The sequence below is a fragment of the Eriocheir sinensis genome, chromosome 20, assembly GCF_024679095.1.
Source record: "Eriocheir sinensis breed Jianghai 21 chromosome 20, ASM2467909v1, whole genome shotgun sequence".
Taxonomy (NCBI): Eukaryota; Metazoa; Arthropoda; class Malacostraca; order Decapoda; family Varunidae; genus Eriocheir; species Eriocheir sinensis.
This window is the reverse complement of record NC_066528.1, coordinates 9,534,340-9,553,098: the sequence shown is the minus strand read 5'-3', so window position 1 is coordinate 9,553,098 and position 18,759 is coordinate 9,534,340. Positions and strand designations below refer to the sequence as shown.

At 42.1% G+C, this 18,759-nt stretch overlaps 1 protein-coding gene across 1 annotated transcript; it reads left to right on the top strand.

Annotated features, from left to right (window-relative positions):
* The first annotated feature begins 1,823 nt into the window (after positions 1-1,823).
* On the top strand, positions 1,824-18,576 carry LOC127001162 (transient receptor potential cation channel subfamily A member 1 homolog). Its single transcript, XM_050865377.1, has 4 exons — positions 1,824-2,118; positions 3,405-3,651; positions 12,292-12,405; positions 13,281-18,576. Exons 1-4 carry the CDS (start codon positions 1,835-1,837, stop codon positions 13,746-13,748), a joined length of 1,113 nt encoding a protein of 370 aa, XP_050721334.1. The 5' UTR covers positions 1,824-1,834; the 3' UTR covers positions 13,749-18,576.
* The last annotated feature ends 183 nt before the right edge of the window (positions 18,577-18,759 follow it).

Here is an 18,759-nt window from a genome sequence, read left to right as displayed (position 1 = left end):
TGGAGAAACTGAGTTTTTGAGGCATTGAAGGACACAAGGTTCCATCTACTCAAATCGGAAATGCTAGCAAGGTCTGAGGTTAAGCGTTCTGCAGCCTCCAGTCTGGAGTCGTGTACTTCCTGTTGGGATGGTCTTCTATTGAAAGAAGTTGAATAATGCAGAGTGGAGTCGTCGGCGTATGAGTGGACAGAACAGTTTGTTATGGAAAGAAGGTCATTGATGAATAACAGGAAGAGAGTGGGTGATAGGACATAGCCCTGTGGAACACCAGTTGATAGGTTTAGGGGAAGAGCAGTGACCATCTACCACCGCAGAGATAGAGTGGCCGGAAACGAAACTGGAGATAAAGGAACAGAGAGAGGGATAGAATCCAAGTGAGGGCAGTTTAGAGAGCAAAGACTTGTGCCAGACTCTATCGAAGGCTTTCAATATGTCTAGCGCAACAGAGAAAGTTTCACCGAAACGGCCAAGAGAGGATGACCAAGAGTCAGTTAAGAGAGCAAGAAGATCGCCAGTAGAATTCTCCTTACGGAACCCATACTGGCAATCAGATAGAAGGTTAGAAGTGGAGAGGTGCTTTTGAATCTTCCGGTTAAGGATTGATTCAAAAGCTTTAGATAGACAGGAAAGTAAAGCTATAGGGCGGTAGTTTGAGGGATTGGAACGGTCACCCTTCTTAGGCACAGGCTGTATGAAGGCGTACTCCCAGCAGGGAGGAAAGGTAGATGTAGATAGGCAGAGACGAAAGAGTTTGACCAGGCAGGGTGTCAGCACGGAAGCACAGTTTTTAAGGATAATAGGAGGCACTCCATCAGGTCCATAAGCCTTCTGAGAATTGAGGCCAGAGAGGGCATAGAAAACATCATTAGGAAGAATCTTAATAATGGGCATAAAGGAGTCAGAGGGGGGATGAGTAGGAGGAATATGCCCAGAATCGTCCAGGGTGGAGTTCTTACAGAAAGTTTGAGCGAAGAGTTCAGCCTTAGAGACAGATGAGACGGCAGTGCTGCTGTCAGGGTTAAGGAGAGGAGGGAAAGAGGAAGAAGTGAAATTGGGGGAGATATTTTTGGCTAGATGCCAGAAGTCACGGGAAGAATTAGAGAAAGCAAGGTTTTGGCATTTTCTATTAATGAAGGAGTTTTTGGTTAAGTCGGAGAATAGATTTGGCATGATTCCGGGCAGAAATATAAAGATGATGGTTAGCAGGAGCGCACAGCCCAGGTGATTCAAATCCCCCGATGCACCCAAGTTTTGTGTGACAACATGAAGATGACAGCTTTAAGCAGTGAATCACGATAGCAGAAGGTGCAACAACAAGGGGCTGGATGTATCAAAATTTTTGTCTACTAGGGTGGCAGGGGATATTATCATTTCTGGGGTTCTATGTCCCCAGCTACAGCTAGCAGTTATTTCACCCCCTGGTCTGGATTGATTGAAGTGGGACCTGCAACCCCTCCACGTAAAAAAAATAACCCCACCAAAAACAAAACGTTGAAGGTCAGGATCAAGGCTCATGCCACTACCCTGACCTGGTTCCACTAGAGGACCAACCACATGGCAGGCTCTGCTCTCTCAATGTATTTGCATGGAGGGAGCAACAGGTGTAAATATGTGAGAAGATAGAGGAAAACACATTTTCTCAAAGCTTATCACTGGGTAACAGAAAACGGATGAAAAGTAGTACACATTTCTGTGAAACACAAATTATGCATCAAAACTTTTGAAATTAATCACTCAGTCTGAGGTAACAGCTTTAATCCACACAAAATTCAGTTACATATGGGAATTAGTTTTCTGTAAGCTTCTGAAGAAACAGATTGACGGTGTTTTTTCTATGTCACCAGGTACAGGTAAGGCAGCCAAGAGCCCCTATGATGAGGAAAGTAAAACTGTTGTAAAAGAAGCAAAGCAGTTCATCAGCGATGGCTTGGAGTGGAAGCGCATACATCCAGTGAGCATAATGGTTCAGCTCCATCGCACACATCTGTTGCACCACCCTCTCACCAAGGCTTGGCTTGTTGACAAATGGAACCTTTACATATCCTACGTCTTCCTTGTGTTGCTCTTTATTGAAATGCTGTTTGTTACAGCTCTCACCATCTTCATGACAAATACTGAGTAAGTACTTGACAGTAGAATTTTTTGTATTTCAGATAAGCAATAGGAAGCTTTACTTTGCTATTTCTATTTTTCCCTCCTTATAGACTTGATTAATGGTATAATACAGCTAGGTTAAAACTTGGAAATTGATTTGGTTGAAAATATGAGAGGGTGGAAGCCATTACGTGAAAAATGAAGTCAGAGGAAATCATAAATCAAAATGAGTGGCCAAGGAAATGTTTGAGAATGAGGATGAGAGATAATGTGATGAGGTAAATTAATGACCTCCATGGGCAGTAATACTGTTGTCAGCACCTCTTTCCTTTGTCTGACCATGAGATTTACCTCACTATAATTTCACATTGAATTATAAATGAAAATGAAAGAATGACTCAAACATTTGGAACACAACCACAAAAAGTTATCAGGTGGCACCCAAAAAGAAAGGACATATGCTTAGGTGTCCATGGTCTTGGTGCAGAGGGCTTGTATGATGATAAAGGAGACAACACAAAGTTCTCAGCATCTTACCTCCTGTGTTGTTTCATATTTGGACATGAGGAGCTCAGTGCCCTTCACCTTGGGGTGAAGAAGCCATGGGGTCACTGTCCCCAAGGTCAAATATCAAAACTATAATTGAATGGTTAGTGGTTGTTATCTTGTCCTTCAATGTCAATGAATATAGACACAACAACATGCCCAGTGGCCTTCAATGTCTCCTCAAAACTCAAATTCCTGAGTATCACCAAGAAAATGCTTTTGTGGTGTAGTGGTTAGCATGCCTAGCTACAAATGCTGGGCCTGGGTTAGAATACTGGCCTAGGAAGTGAGCATGCAGCCCTTACAGCTGTTGATTCTCCCCTTCAGGCTGGTCAATAAACGGGTACCAAGGCATTTGTGGCAGCCCAGATGTCACACTTGCTTTGTGACACCAGGTAATGGGTTCTTACCCACCATAGACTCGAGGGTCAGTGAGAGGAACAGGAACACTAAGGACTAACACAGCTATAGCGTATGCCCCTAACTTCATCTTTACCTAGAAACTGCTCCCTTCTGCTTGGATGACACTTAACACTTCCACGCCTCTATATTAAGTATTCTTAGTCCTTCAATCCCTTAAAAAATCTTTGGGGAATTTTCTAATCTCAACATTAAATCTACTTCCACAATACTGGGGACTTGGTTTTGTCTCAATTGTTTCTTGAATTCTTGTAGTGAGAATAAATGGTATAAAAGTAAGTTATTTTCAATGAAGATTAATGCTTGGTCTTGATATTTACCAAACAATTCAAATTACTTTTCAGCGACTGGGCTCACATAGAAAGGAAATGTAACATGACTAAAAACCAGTTCTGTGGCCTGTCTACAGTATTACTTGGAAACTTCTCAACAGCAGAGAACACAAGTTTGCAAGAGGAAGGTGATGGGCCTGTTGCTGTAGATGGGGAACTTTACAAGTGTGGACCTATGAATGGGAATGTTGGAGCATTGCTCTTTCTTATGATGATGACTTTCATCATTTTGTTGTTGGAGGGCAACAATCTTTATAGGGTAAGCTATGCATAAAGATTTACATTTCAAAAGTTAAGACTTCATTAAGATACACAATACATTTATCTTTCTGTATGATTTGCTGCAAAATCTAGAAAATCTCACCAAAATTTTCTTAAAACAAAATAGATGACATGGAAGTCAAAGGCCAGCTCTGTTCATGAGGAGTAATGCTGTTCATCTTCCAAAGAATCAGTTATATGGAGGCATTAAACAAGGAACAACAGAAAATTCTTATTTCACAGATGAAGTGAAACATTAGACATGTAAACAGAAGAGGCTGGAAAAGATGTTAAATGGCCTGAACAGCCTAATTCAGGTCATAGGTAAGCTTGTCAGAAGACAAGTTTCAAACAGAAATAACCTGAGGTAGGGAGGCAGTGGCTGAGTGGTCAACGTGCAGGCGTAGGTTGGCATCATGCCTGCAGCTACAAACAAGTTGGCAACTCTCCAGTCATCACCGAGTGGCCTAAGACTACCCACATGCTGTCCTGAAGACCACCTATCAACCCAGACTCTAGATTCTTTCTAAATAGAGGATCAAAGATGAGCTCCAGGGGGCAGCATGGGCCAAGCAAGATGGCGCCGCTGTAAACAAACACTTGCCTGTGCCATGATGGGCTGGCGATGACCGCCAGGCCCCATCAAGAAAGCCTATTGGTGTTGTAGGAGAAAAAAAAGTACAGAGTAAAATAACAAACAACAAGATAAGTCACTGTACTGAAGGCAATGCATGTACACTCAGTAATAAATCCTCTTCTCATGGGCAAACATTAAAATGTGATATGATGAGCATATCTTACACTAATCTTTACTTTTGTGTAACTTATCGTATTTCCCGCCATATAAGACACACCATAGTATAAGACGCACCTATAATTTGGCAAGATATATTTAGCAAAAAAAAATTCTGTCTGATCAAACAGAGAAGAGCAGAAAGTATCATCAGTTTATCAGTGATCATAACTGTCACTGAACAATTATGTCTATGATACCGTAAGTTGCTTTCTGTCCTTCTCTGTGTTCAAAGTGTTCCACTGTTGGTTGATGAGTTACAGTGCTCTTACCCCGAGCAGCTTTGGCTTTGAAATGGTAAACAAAAGGGTTGGTTGGTGGATTCACTCACTGCGCAGTTCTGGTTGCGTGCGCGCAATCATGTTTCACGGTAAGTGCACAGTATTATCAGCTAATGCCACCTCCTTGATATAAATTATGACTATGGCTTCAGCAAGTGAGGTGGGACCGTCAGGGGTCAGCCAGGCGAGGCGCCATATGTAAACAAACTACCGCCACGGAGTTTGGGGTGGCGGGGCATGGAGGGGGAGGCTGCAATAATAATAATAATAATAATAATAATAATAATAATAATAATAATAATAATGATAATAATGATAATAATAATAATAATAATTCACAGAATACTGTTTCATTACTGAGCTGGACATTACTGTCTACAATGATGCCATGTTTTGTCTGTGTGAGGTGTTAGTGCCAAAAACAACAATGGCCACCTTGTATTTACACCAACAATGGCCATCTCGCATCTACAGCATCAGACAACAATCTAACAGACTTTATGTTAATTTCATATTCTAGCATTATTTTCATTTGTAATCAATATCTAATAATTTATAAACGAATATATTTCATTCTGGAGATCTTTGGGAACTATTGTGTCAAACTGAGGTGTTTTGGGTGTTAGTCTTGTACCAGTATCAAAAACCCCTAGGCCTACCAAAATGTAACCATTGGGATATAAGACACAGGGTGATTTTTATAATCTTCTCTTTGTAAAAAAGTGGCTCTTATATAGCGGGAAATACGGTATCTCATCCATGAATACAGTCATACCTCGGTTTATGAGTGCCTGAGTTTACGAGTGTTTTGATTAAAAAAAAAGCCTTGGTTAATGAGCGGTGACTTGGCATACAAGCATCCTGTTTGTACATTTTTTTCCCAATTTGTCGCCACCTCAAGGCTTGGGTTCAAGTACATTTTTTCGTAATCAAGTCCAAATAAGTACTACTACATTATGGTATCACGAATCCAAGTACAATTGTACTCAGTTTTATGGTGGAACTCGAGTCCAAATACGAGTTCTTTTGTTCTGTACTCGAGTCCAAGTACAAGTAATTTTTACTGATTTAGCCTTCTGCTTTTTCTGCTTTTCTGCTTTTTGTCAAGTGGCAAACTGCCAACCCCTCTTTTCCCTGGTCACCTGACATGACCTCAGTGTCACCTCTTCTCAGGGCCAAGGCCACCTGGCTTCTCTGCAAGCCCCAAGCTTAGGACACACCTTTGTTAATCCCTTAACCTTTACCTGACTTCACCTCCAGTCTCATAAAGGGGAGGGGAGGATGCCGACAGACCAACTCTATCGACTGACGTCAGCCTAGCCAACTAAGTCGGTCTTTCGATGAGGACTGGTGTGTCTCTTTGTACAAGTCAAAGACGTGAGCATGGGTTCCCTTTGTTCACCACAAGACAAGAGTGCTCAAAGCAAACAATGGGAATAGAGTCTCGGTTAGAGTTGCCACCTTGAGCTAAAAAAAATAAGGAACACAACATCCCATTCTCCAATACAGAACAAATCCATATTTCAAGGAACAGGTTGCAACCCTAAAATTTCTCTAGCCTGCCATGACTGACAGCTGCTGCCTGCTGCTGATGAAGGCAAGAAGAAGGAGGGAGGGACGTTTTGACATGTATTTTACATGTCAGGATGCCCCTTGACAAACAATTTTATGGACTGGTTTTGTGGTTCACCAAAAAATCCACTCATTACAGTTTTAAAATACTGAATTTTATCTGCTTAACCCCTTCACTACGACCGGGCCAAAACAGCGCCCCGCGCCGTATCCGAGATCACCGCGCGCGCCAAATTTCAAATGTCGCATTTGAATATAACAAGTTTTCAGCCATAAACTCAACACAGTCATGATGTATTATATATGAAAACATGCAGAATTAAATGGAGCACATAAAGAAACATACATCAATAGATAACGTTGAGATGTAAGCATAAATATAGAGATAAAATAACTCATATATTGGCTAAAGCGAACCAGGACGCAGTATGTGCGTCCTCGGATATGGTACGGGGCACGCAAGGACGCAGTATACGCATCCTCGTGTTGAAGGGGTTAACCATTCAGACAGCCAAATACAGAACAAATGGCATTCTGTATTTAAAGGAAAGGGTGGCAAGTTGACAACCCTAGTCTCCGTCCGTGTTGTAAACTCTTAGAAGTAGCATCCATGCGCAAGTGTCCGACTGCATTTGTGCTTTGGTGTGCGATTTTTGTGTTTTCAGTACTACAGTGTGCGTTCTTTGTGCTTTAACAATGTCCCCCAGAAATATGATTAATAGGAACGGTGCTGCAAAGAAGAAAACAGGAACAGCAGATACTATGCTCGCAATAGGAACGAGGTGTGATCCTCAGCAGCTTGTATGCCCTCCTGGACCTGAGTGACTCCTGTTCACCCTCCATCTTGAATGATATGTCGGGTTAGCTTTGCGTTGGTGATCGAACATAGTTACAGTACCTCAAGAATAGGGCAACTGCGACTGCTAAACCCCGGTGCGAAGCCTACACCTCGAGCATAGTTAACGGTTGCGAGAGTCTCCCCAACAACCACTTTTTTTTACAGTGGAGGAAACAGCTCAAGGGCAAAAAAAGGAAACAATAATGATATAAAGCCCGCTACTCACTGCTCCTATAAAAAAGTTAAGAGGAGTGGCCGAAAGATAGGTCAATTTCGGGAGGTGTCCAGATACCCTCCTCTTTAAAGAGTTCAAGTCGTTGGCAGGAGGAAATACAGATGAAGGAAGAATGTTCCACAGTTTACCAGTGTGAGAGATGAAAAAGTGAAGATGCTGGGTAACTCGTGCGTAAGGGATTTGGTCAGTAAAGGGATAAGCTTGAGTAGAAAGTCGAGTGCAGTGTGGCTGCGGGAGGGGGGGAGGCATGCAGTTAGCAAGTTCAGAAGAGCAGTCAGCGCGAAAATATCGATAGAAGATAGAAAGAGAGGCAGCATGGCGGCAGAATTTAAGAGGTAGAAGACTATCAGTAAGAGGAGGAGAGCTGATGAGACAAAGAGCCTAAGACTCCACTCTGTCCAAGAGAGCTGTGTGAGTGGAGGCCCCCCACACGTGAGATGCATACTCCATACAAGGCCAAACAAGGCCCCTGTATATGGATAGCAACAGTGTGGGGGAGAAGAACTGGTGGAGACGATACAGAACGCCCAACCTCGAGGAAGCTGATATAGATACATAGACTTCACAACTAGTTGACGGGAAATCTCTTCAGTCTTGGCGCTGGCGTGAGGCATTGTTATGGCGACTTTCACTGCGACAACTCAAACACACTCTGCGTTCTTACTCCGAATTTAAGTGGAAACAGGACGAAATCTTCAAGTTTTAGTGCATACAAGCAGGCAGGAGTGTCTCTAGAGTGATTTGGTCGAGGATTCAAGGTAACTTATATAAAATAGCACCATGCGTGCACTTTGAAAACGTTGTGTAAAAAATGGCAAATTTGCGTAACTTTAGGTTGAAATCTTTACGTAAAATGAATGATAACTGTAGGATAGTGAAGTCCACAGTTTTACGTATTAGGAAACAAGAAATGTACGTTTAGTTAGTGCCTACATGGCAACTCAGCTCAGTTCAGCGTCGCCTAACTTCGCCTTAGGCGCAGTCAGCTGGGCACTTCCCTCTGTAAGGATTATCGCTGTCCTGCCTCTGTTTTTCCAAGTAAAGGACCTAGTTATTCATCGTCTCTGTACCTTTCCCCACAACTGCAAGGATCCAGAGGACGATACAAGAAGACACAGAAGGCAGTGGATCGAATGGAAGACGGAGGAGACACAAGATATGAGGACGCGCGACCCGTGGAGTAAACTGTGGAGGAGCCGTACTCGCCATCAGTGCAGTGACTCAGTGTTGTGTGCAGTGCAGTGGTGTGTTCAGTGCAGTGTGGTAGTGAGGGGCTGTTCACGTCCTACGGGTCGAGTATGTGCATGGGGAAGGCCAACTCTGACCCGACTGAGCACTTCGCAGCGCCGCACCATGTCGCGCCAACTACTGGACGGCGTGCAGAACTTCATGGTGAGCAACAGGTTGGCCCAGCGCCTGCATTTGCTGAAGCTCGTCGGGTTCTTCCCGGGACGTGCAGGCCGACCTGGACCGGGCCAAGGCAGAGGAGAAGGAGGACGACGAGGTGATCTTGGCCCAGCTTGCCAGGGAGCTGGCGGACGACCAGCTGGACCCGCGACGGACGAGTTGCTCTCCGCGGGTCGGCAACCACGCCGGCTACCTGGCCAGGAAGGTCCAGGCCAACTCCTCTGTGGCGAGTGCTGCAAGCAGGAGCTTGCCCAGCAGGAGGAGATGAAGATTACCGTGGAGCTCGAGGGCGACCCGCCCTCTGTGATGTTCGACGCCCTGGTCGAGCTGGTCGACAGGAGAGCTGGAGGGGCAGGCGGTCCTGAAGCGGCCATCTCTCCCAATGGCCCACATGGGATGTCGCTGTGGGACTCCCTGATGTGCAGGGAGGACAAGAAGGAGCGCAGGTTGAGGTTCCTCTCCTTGCCATGCGCCACAGGGACGGGTTCAGGCACCTCCTGGAGTTCCTGGCGGCCTCAGACCCGACCTTGCAGGGGTACAGGTGCCAGGAGGGGCACAACCTGGCCAACACCATCTTGCCGCACATCAGCAGGTCCCTCTTCAACTGTTTCGGTGCTAATTTCTCCAAGGACGTGACCTCAGAAGCGAGGAAGACCAAGGCCTTGAAGCAGCCGACCGGCAGGAAGAGGAGCAGTATCGAGGAGGGCAGGAAGACGGCGAGGAACAGGGACGTGTACAAGTCCAGGAAACTGACCGGGGCCCAAGTCATAGGCCAAAAGGCTAAAGTGATTGTTCAGGGACGAGGGCCAGATAGCGGCAAGGCGTGCTGCGGCAATAGTGACATCGAATTCAACCAAAATAAGTTGTGATTGTATATAGAAAAATGAATATTTTGCTTTTGTTGAGTAAAATTAAGATGTTTCTGCATGCTTTCCTCAAGTATTAAGTTTCTAATGTGAAAATTAAGTGATTTATTAGATGTTAAAAACTTACGTCAAAAATTGCACTAAATAAAAAAAAAATAAGTAGCTATTTCGGGCAAAAACTTATAAGATATGCTAAATATTGCTATTGATTCTGAAAATATAAGTGATTATCTCTGCATTTGGTGATGTTTGTGCATCTAGCGTAAAATCTGAGGATTTTATAGCCTTTTTAAGTTTTGTTATACTTATATAAAAAACAATTAATCGGGATTTTATTAGGGAACGACTTTGAATTTTTTGATACCGCTGCTCACGGAGACTCATATATGCCTAAGGGAGGTGCCTGTTTTAGTTTCAGGTCGCTAGCTGCTTTGGTTTTGAAAATATTTAAATTTTAAATTTTTGAAAATCGGCCCCCTGCGAATCGGCCCCGCGCCCCGTTTCCCGTCAAGAGATTGTGAAGTCTATGATAGATATGTCTAGCACAACTGAGAAAGTTTCACTGAAACGGCTAAGAGAGGATGACCTTGAGTCAGTTAAGAGAGCAAGAAGATCACCAGTAGAACGTCCCTTGCGGAACCCATACTAGCGATCAGAAAGGTCAGAAGTGGAAAGGTGCTTTTGAAGCTTTCAGTTAAAGATTGATTCGAAAGCTTTAGATAGACAGGAAAGTAAAGCTATAAGGCAATGTTTATATTGTATGTTATTGCTATTTGTTAGTAAAACTACTTTAATTCTGTATAAATCAACATGTAAAATGATTTTCATAAGTATTTTTTTTATATGGGATGCTTAATGGGATTTACATTAATTTAAATGGGGAAATTTGTTTTTGGTCTGTGAGTGTGTTGATGTGCAAGCAAAATTCCAGAACGAATTAAGCTGGTGTCACACTGGACCCAAATCTGGCAAGCACAAGCTCTTGCTGGCAGCTTCTGCTCGCGAGCAAGTCACTGGTGTCCTCACACTGATGAGCGACGAGCAACATTGTAAACAAAGCCTCATCCATGTCGCCTACTACATCTACGCTTCGCATTACGGCTAAGTGTGCAGCTGTGACGGCTATTTGCCATAATTAAGTGAGCGCAGAAGAAGAAAAGACGAGTCTGGGTTCGGTCATGGCTGAAGAGAAGGGAGACCCATGGTGTGTACAACAATCTCGTGATGGAGATGAGGCTGGAGGATGAGACTTCTTTCTACAGCTACTACCGAATGAAGAAGGAAGAATTTGACCATCTTTTAGGGCTGGTGGGACCCCACCCATATCACTTGAGATGATCCCTGACTCTAGATATTAAAGAGTGCACAATACCGGAGGACCAATGAACGCTAGAACTAGGAGCGAAGGTGGCCATGGGGAGTGTTTATTTCAGCTTGGCGGTCTTGGTCTTGTTTTTTTATATCCAGAAATCAAAATAAAAACCAACCCTACTTTTCACTATACGTACTATGAAATATTACAAACACCATCAAACATAAAACGAGTATGTGAATAAGTTCTCTAATAACATGGGTATACAGATCCAACACACTAGGCATTATATATTATTCACATATCGGTGCACCAAAGAGCTCATATGACTGCCTGCTCGCGGCTCGCTGAGCTGATCCCGTCCAAATGGCGAGCTAAACTCGGGAGCAAATGCTCGCGAGCAGGCCATCCCGCGAACAAAAGCTGCCAGCAAAAGATTGTGCTTGCCAGATTTGATCCAGTGTGATGCCGGCTTTAAACTCGTAAACCAAGGTATGACTGTATTCTTACCAATAATATAAAAAAAGTATTACATATGGATTAACATTTACCTTCAATCTGACCTTCCCATCAACAGATCTCCATTTGAGAGTTTCATCTGTATTTGGATTAACTAAATAATTGCTAAATTTCATTAATTAATTCATTCCCCTTCTCATAAATCAGATCTTACCTATTTCCTTCCTGGACATGAATTTATCTCATTTGTACCCATTGCCATGGGTCTGAACACTTTTTCTCCGGTATAAGTACACTATCAACTTCACCTACATTTATTACCTGGACTTGACTAATTCCTTCAGTTAAGGTATCCGTTTCACTGAAATTTTTATTTTTGTTTATTTTTAGGCCTAAAAAAAAAAAAAAAAAAAAAAAAATCAGTGAAACGGATACCTTAACTGAAGGAATTAGACAAGTCAAATATGTAATGTAGGTGAAGTGCAATGGGTACAAATGAGATAAATTCATTATTATTATCTAATTATATGTTAATTGGGGTTGTTCTGAGATGGGTATGTGTAATTTGCAGCAGAATTTGAAGAATAGTTATTTGCAGTTTTTCCATCCTTAAAAAAAATTGAAACTAGTCGTAAAGTTTTTATCCAATTTACATGATTTCTTAACACCGTATACAACATTGTATTGCTTGCATTTGGAAGCAAGTTTTTTTGATATATATATATATATATATATATATATATATATATATATATATATATATATATATATATATATATATATATATATATATATATATATCTATATATATATATATACCCCAAACCATACAGAATGAAGCCTTTACTGTCATGTTTACTATCTTGTCTTTGCAGCTGAAGTGTGAGTACTTCAGCATGGATAACTCATTGAAGGTAGTGGAAGTCATCTTAACTATCATCCTCCTGATACCTCTGGGAGAATGTGAATTTCATTACCAAGTTCTTCATGTAAGTGCAAGTACCATAGTATTACAAGTTAGGTTGACAGATATAATAATAGTATTGTAATTTAGGTTGACTGAACTTTATAAAAGTGCCTTGGAAAATACCAAAACAGTGTTGCATGTATGCTTGTTGCAGGCAGTGTTGAATGCATGCTCGTCCTACAGTTAGACCACGTGAAAAAATGCATTTATGTCTTAAAAGAACAGATTATGGAGGCTTCTAAATTTGTTAGATCAAAATGGTTCCATATGTCTTGTTACTTATTAACATAGTTTGTAATTAGTTGATATTAGTTGACTTTTGATGATATTAGTTGTCTTTTGATGATATTAGGTGACTTTTGCATTATCAGGATGAATAATATAAGGATGAATTTGAATAAAATATATAGTACAATTGGGTTAAAGGAAGTGTAAAGGCATACAATTAGGCAGTTTAAAAAGTGGGGGAAAAAAAAGATAGAAGAGGAAGCAGCACTGCCGTGTGAGACCGAGGAGTTGGTTAAGAGGGCAATTGGAGGGGCAAATGCCCCTGGACTTTGTTTAGCAAAGCTGTGTAAGTGAAGCCTCTCCACACAGCCTGGGTACTTCACTAAGTATATAGCTAGCATCTGGGATTGAGAACTGTACTCTGCAGAAGTGAAATAATCTCCAATATCAAGGAGCTGACTAAGCAAGAATTAGGATACAGAGTTTCAAGTTCATATTTTTGGTAAAGGACAGGCTGAGAATATTCAAAGCAGAATAGAATAACCAAATGTTACCAAACAAAGACAACTGTCAGAAATGTTTTATTTAGTTAACAGGTGACAAAATTCTCTTTAAGGCAGGACAAGGTACAGCAGGAACCTCTCATAATTTTCCTATTCTTTATTACAGGAGCAGCAATGGCAGTGTGGCATCCTTGCAGTCCTCCTAGCATGGCTACTGCTTATCAGCAGACTCAACCAGCTCCCAGTCTTCTCTGTGTTCATGCCTATCACAACAAGCTTCATCAAGAGCTTTGCCAAAGTACTCTCCTATATTCTGCTACTGTTGGCTCTATTTGCATATATCTTTCACTTGGTGCTCTCAGATCAGAGTGCCTTTATCAGTATGCCTCAGGCAATGGTAAAAATCATTGTTTGGTTACTGGGTGACTTGGCATATGATGATACTTTTCTCAGCTCAGATCATCCACTGGTTTACCCTGCTCTGGCAAATTTTTTGTTTGTGATGTTTGTTACAACAATCAGTGGTTTTATTGTGAATCTTTTATCACCCAGCCCTCAGAAAAGCTTGAGGACTTCAGAAAACGCACAGCCTTCCACAATGCAGCTTCACAGAGCAAGCTTGTGTTCCAGCTAGATGTTTGTTTTCCTTACTTTAGGAAGCAGAGAACAAGGATCACAGACACTACCACAGAAAATGAAAAGAGTAATTCCAAAATATTATCCAAAATACTTTTAAAATTTTATACTGCAGAGGAAGAGGCAGAGCTAGGTGATCCCCTTTTAAAGAAACTTGAGGAGCAACACCAACAAATTGCCCAATTACTGAATCTCCATATAGAGCACAAAGAAGAAATAAGAGACCTCAAACATCAGCTCAACTATATCATGAGGAATATGTCAGGAACAAGGACATTTGAAAAATTTTGACCTGTAAATCGAGATATTTATACACTACAATTAATTATACTTTAGCAAAATGTGTAATAAGCTAGAGATGGCAATGGGGTGCTGAAAACTAAGCCCATATCAGGGAGTTGTGCTGTAGTGCTACAGTAGACCCTCAATTCAGCATGAGATGGTACCAAAGGAACTTGTGCTATTTCAATAGGGCATATTTAACTAGAACAGAAAAGAAACACTTTAAACTAAATAAACCCCCACCCAATTCAACATGGTTGCATTCCAGAGGAAGATGTTGAATAGTGAAATTGTTGAATAACACACCTAGTTTTCCCATAGGTAAAAGCTAAGTTAGGGAAATGTGCTAAGAACCTCTCTCCCAGTATTCGCGGATTCACTATTCACAGATTCGCACATTCGCGGATTTTCCCCCAATTGCACAGAGGTAGCCGCAGAGGAATTTTCGCAGCACCACTCCTACCATTCATGGTCCACCTGTGGGCAATTTGGTGGTTTATAAGGGAAGGGCAATACTGGAATAATCACACTGATGTGTCCTTCTTGATATGAATAAAACCCACACTTGCATATGAGATATACATTTACCAGATAGTTTTGGTGGACACTGCTACCATCTTCAATGGTAAAAAGCAGGAAAGGGAGTGATTCAAGTCATTGCAGATCTCATTTTGTTCAAAGATAAATGAGTAAACTGGAGAGGGCAGGGCTGGGAAGGGTGGGGAAATTCCTATCAGGCAGGTCACCTTGTGGGAGTGAGGTAACCTCCCCTCCCCTCCCTCACACTATTATGAACAGCTGGAGATATTAGAGGGAGGGAAGTGACCCCTCAACCAGTGACCTCATTACTGGATCTAGATTGAACGTATCTTTGTTTAAATTAACATTGTTAATACACATTGCTTCAATGACACATTTTTTTTTTTTTTTGTAATGATAACAAAAAACATTGTGTTATTGAAGTAATGTGTATTGAGAAACAATATTAATTCAAACAAAGGTACTTTCAAGTTAAATCCAGTTATGAGGCCACTGGTGGAGAGGTCTCTTCCCTTCCATTTAAACCCCCCATCTGTCCCTTGCAGTGTAGGGTAAGGCAAGTGACCTGACTCACTCCCACTATAGGAACTATCGGATAGGGGGTTCCCTACCTCTCCCCATCCCACCTTCATGTTTACCCATTTGTCTTTGTATAAAATGAGATCTGTACTGATTTTCCTGTCCACTGAAACTGGTAAATATGGCCCCTCAAAACAACGGCACGGATCTGATCTGCCATTGTTTACGCCAAGGCTGCCAAAACAGAAACGAGCAATGAAAGTGTAGAATAATGCGTGGAAGGGCACCGTATTTACCTATTTGAAGCATACAGGGCCTGAGCTAGGCTCAGATAGTCCTGTCTCCTTGTCTACTTTTATCCAATCTTTTTTTCATTTGATGGACACTCTTCGCCTCTGCCACTTCCTCCTCCAAACTGTTCCACAAATCCACACTTCTATGAGGAAAGCTGTACTTTTTGTCTCTCAAGCATGTTCCCTTTCTCAGCTTCTTGTTGTGTCCTCTCAATCCTCTTCTTTGCTCTCTCTCCATCAAGTCGTCTCTACCTTATCCATACCACTCATCAACTTGAACAACATAATCAAGTCTCCTCTTTCTCTCCTCTGTTCCAAAGTTGGCAGGTTCATGTGTTCCAGTCTTTCTTCATATGGCAGATCTGAGAGTTCAGGTACCATTTTTGTTGCAATTCTCTGAATCGTTTCTAGTTTCTTTACATCCTTTTTTTTGAGTGTGGGGACCATACCACTGCTGCATACTCTAACTTTGGTCTAATCATTGCCTTTATTATCTTTGTCATCATATCTATATCCATATAGTGGAATGCAAATCTAACATTTTACAATAGTCTGTATGTATCACCAAATATCCTGTTTGTGTTTTCTGGTGTCAAAGAATCCTGAACTGTCACTCCCGGGTCTTTCTTTTCCTTAACCACACTTATGTCTCTTTCAACCATTTTATATTGTTTCAGAGGTCTATTTTTACCTTTTCCCATCCTCAATATGTGACATTTGTTTGCATTGAATTCCATTTCCCATTTGTTGCTCCACTCACACATATTGCATTCAGATCCTCCTGCAATCCCATTCAATCTTCCACCATCCTCATCCTTCTTTGCAGCTTTGCATCATCAACAAACAAGCTCATGTAACTTTTTACTCTTTCTGGCATGTCGTTGATATAAATCAAGAACATTATTGGTGCGAGTACACATCCCTGCGGCACTCCACTTGTCACTTCTCTCCATTCTCATTTTTCATCCCTTACCACTGTTCTCATTTCTCTTCCGACCAGATACTCCCTCGTCCAGTTTTTCATACTGCCTCTGTCCTCCTCTATACTCTAATTTCCACAATAGTCTATTATGTGGCACTTTATCAAAAGCTTTTTGCAGATCTAGGTATAGACAATCCATCAATCCATCTCTTGTATTGTACCTATTATTCTCGAGTAAAACTCATCAAATTTGTGACACACGACTTTCCTTGCCTAAATCCAAATTGGCTCTCATTTATTAATTTTTCTCTTTCCAGATGTTCAAACCACTGTTTTTTTTATAATTCTTTCACACATTTTACAGATCACACTTGTGAGTGAGACTGGTCTATAATTTAAAGGCTCATGTCTGTTCCGACTCTCATAAATTGGTATAATGTTTGCTCTTTTCCATTCTCTCGGCATCGTTCCAGACTCTAATGAATTTATATAATAAATTGGCTCTATCAATTCTTCATTGCATTCTTTTATCACTTGTCCCGATACATCATCTGGTCCCATGGCTTTTCTTCCATCTAGCGATATCATTAATTTTCTCAACTCTTCTTTATCCACTCTTATCATCATTCTTTTAACTCCATCCTCTCTCTCTTCTGTTTGAAATTCAGTTTCTTGAGTGAACACTTTTTGAAAATTTACATTCATCACCACTAATTTACTTGTCCTTATCATAAGTTGTGTCATTTCCTTTCATCACTGTTATTCTCTCTTTTCTTCAGTTTTCTGTTTACAGTAGCCTCTCGAGTTTCGCGCTATCCGAGTTTCACGATCCTTGAGTTTCGTGGTCTGTCCTAAATTCTTACCATCCCAACTTTCGTGCATTATCACCCTGAGTTTCGTGCTGCTTTGACATTAACGGGTCATGTCTACTTAACATCGGCATCAAGCACACTACCTTAAAAGGTAGTATCACACTGGACGTTTTCCTCCAAACATTGTGGCTACGGCAAGAGAGAGAGAGAGAGAGAGAGAGAGAGAGAGACTTATTAACACGTTAACCGCATTTGAACTTCCCGCCGCGTCCTCCCTGTCACGTTTGGTTCAACTCGGCGCAACCTCAATACCATGCGAGCCCCTGACTCGAGAGGTGTGTAGCTTCCCTCTGGTTATGAGCCCCTCTCGTGAAAGGTGAAATAGAGAGGATGAAAAACAGGAGAAAGGAGAAGGGTGTGGGGAGGGTGGGTCAGAAAGGAGTCAGGTCAGGGCTTTGGTCAGGACATGATCTGACTGAGGTCAGGTCATGTCCATACCTGTCACACACAAACAGAAGGTGAAATGAGAAGGATGTGGGGAGGATGGGGCAAAAAGGAGTCAGATCAGGGCTTTGATCAAAACATGACCTGACTCAGGTCAGGTCATGTCCTAACTTGACACACACACACACACACACACACACACACACACACACAGAAGGGGAATGAGAATGGTGTGGGGAGGGAGGGACAGAAAGGAGAATCAGATCAGGGCTTTGGTCAGGATATGACTTGACTCAGATCAAGACATGACCTGACTCTCCCTTCTGCCCCTCCCTCCCCCCACCCTTCTGATTTCCCTTTCTCTGTGTGTGTGTGTGTGTGTGTGTGTGTGTGTGTCTGTCTGTCTGTCTGTCTGTCATGACATTACCTGACTCTCCCTTCTGCCCCCCCCACCCCCACCCCACACATCCTTCTAATTTCCCCGTATGTGCGAGACGCACACCCAGAAAAGTTGCCGGTTACCCAAGCTGCCGCCAACGCAGTGGGAGGAAAAAGGCCCAATGTGACACCAGCTTACGGACAACAGACAACTCTCTCCCGGATGGGCGTTGCCAGTAGCCACAACGGTTAGAAGAAAACGGCCAGTGTGACACCACCTTTAGGCAGTGATGCCGCTGATTGGGTTAGCGCCAGCGATGAGGTCATCGGACTCCCAGCGAATCACAAGCATGTTTTCGGAGTTCAGCCAATCATAAGGCTTCATCTGTGGCTTTAAAACAACCCGTTCTCTCTTCCTGTTTTCTTCCTTTTTCCAAGGTACATATTTTGAGATAACAAGGGAGTAAAGGAGGAAAAAAAGTGAGCTCCGGGGGACAGCATGAGCCAATTATAATGGCACCACAATAAACAGTTGCCTGTGCCATGATGGGCTCGGGGCCGACCATCAGGCCCAGATGGATAGTCTACCGGCACCATAGGCCACATGTATAAAAAAAATAAAAAATAAAAAATAAATAAATAAATAAATAAATAAAAAATAAAAAAACAAAAAAAACTCAAAGCGCTTTCTTAGTGTTTTCAATACCTCGAGTTTCGCGCTATACCTTCGGAACGAAGCAAGCGCAAAACTTGAGAGGGTACTGTACATATCTACAGAATAGTTTTGGTTCATCTTCACATTTTCCCACTATGTTTTTT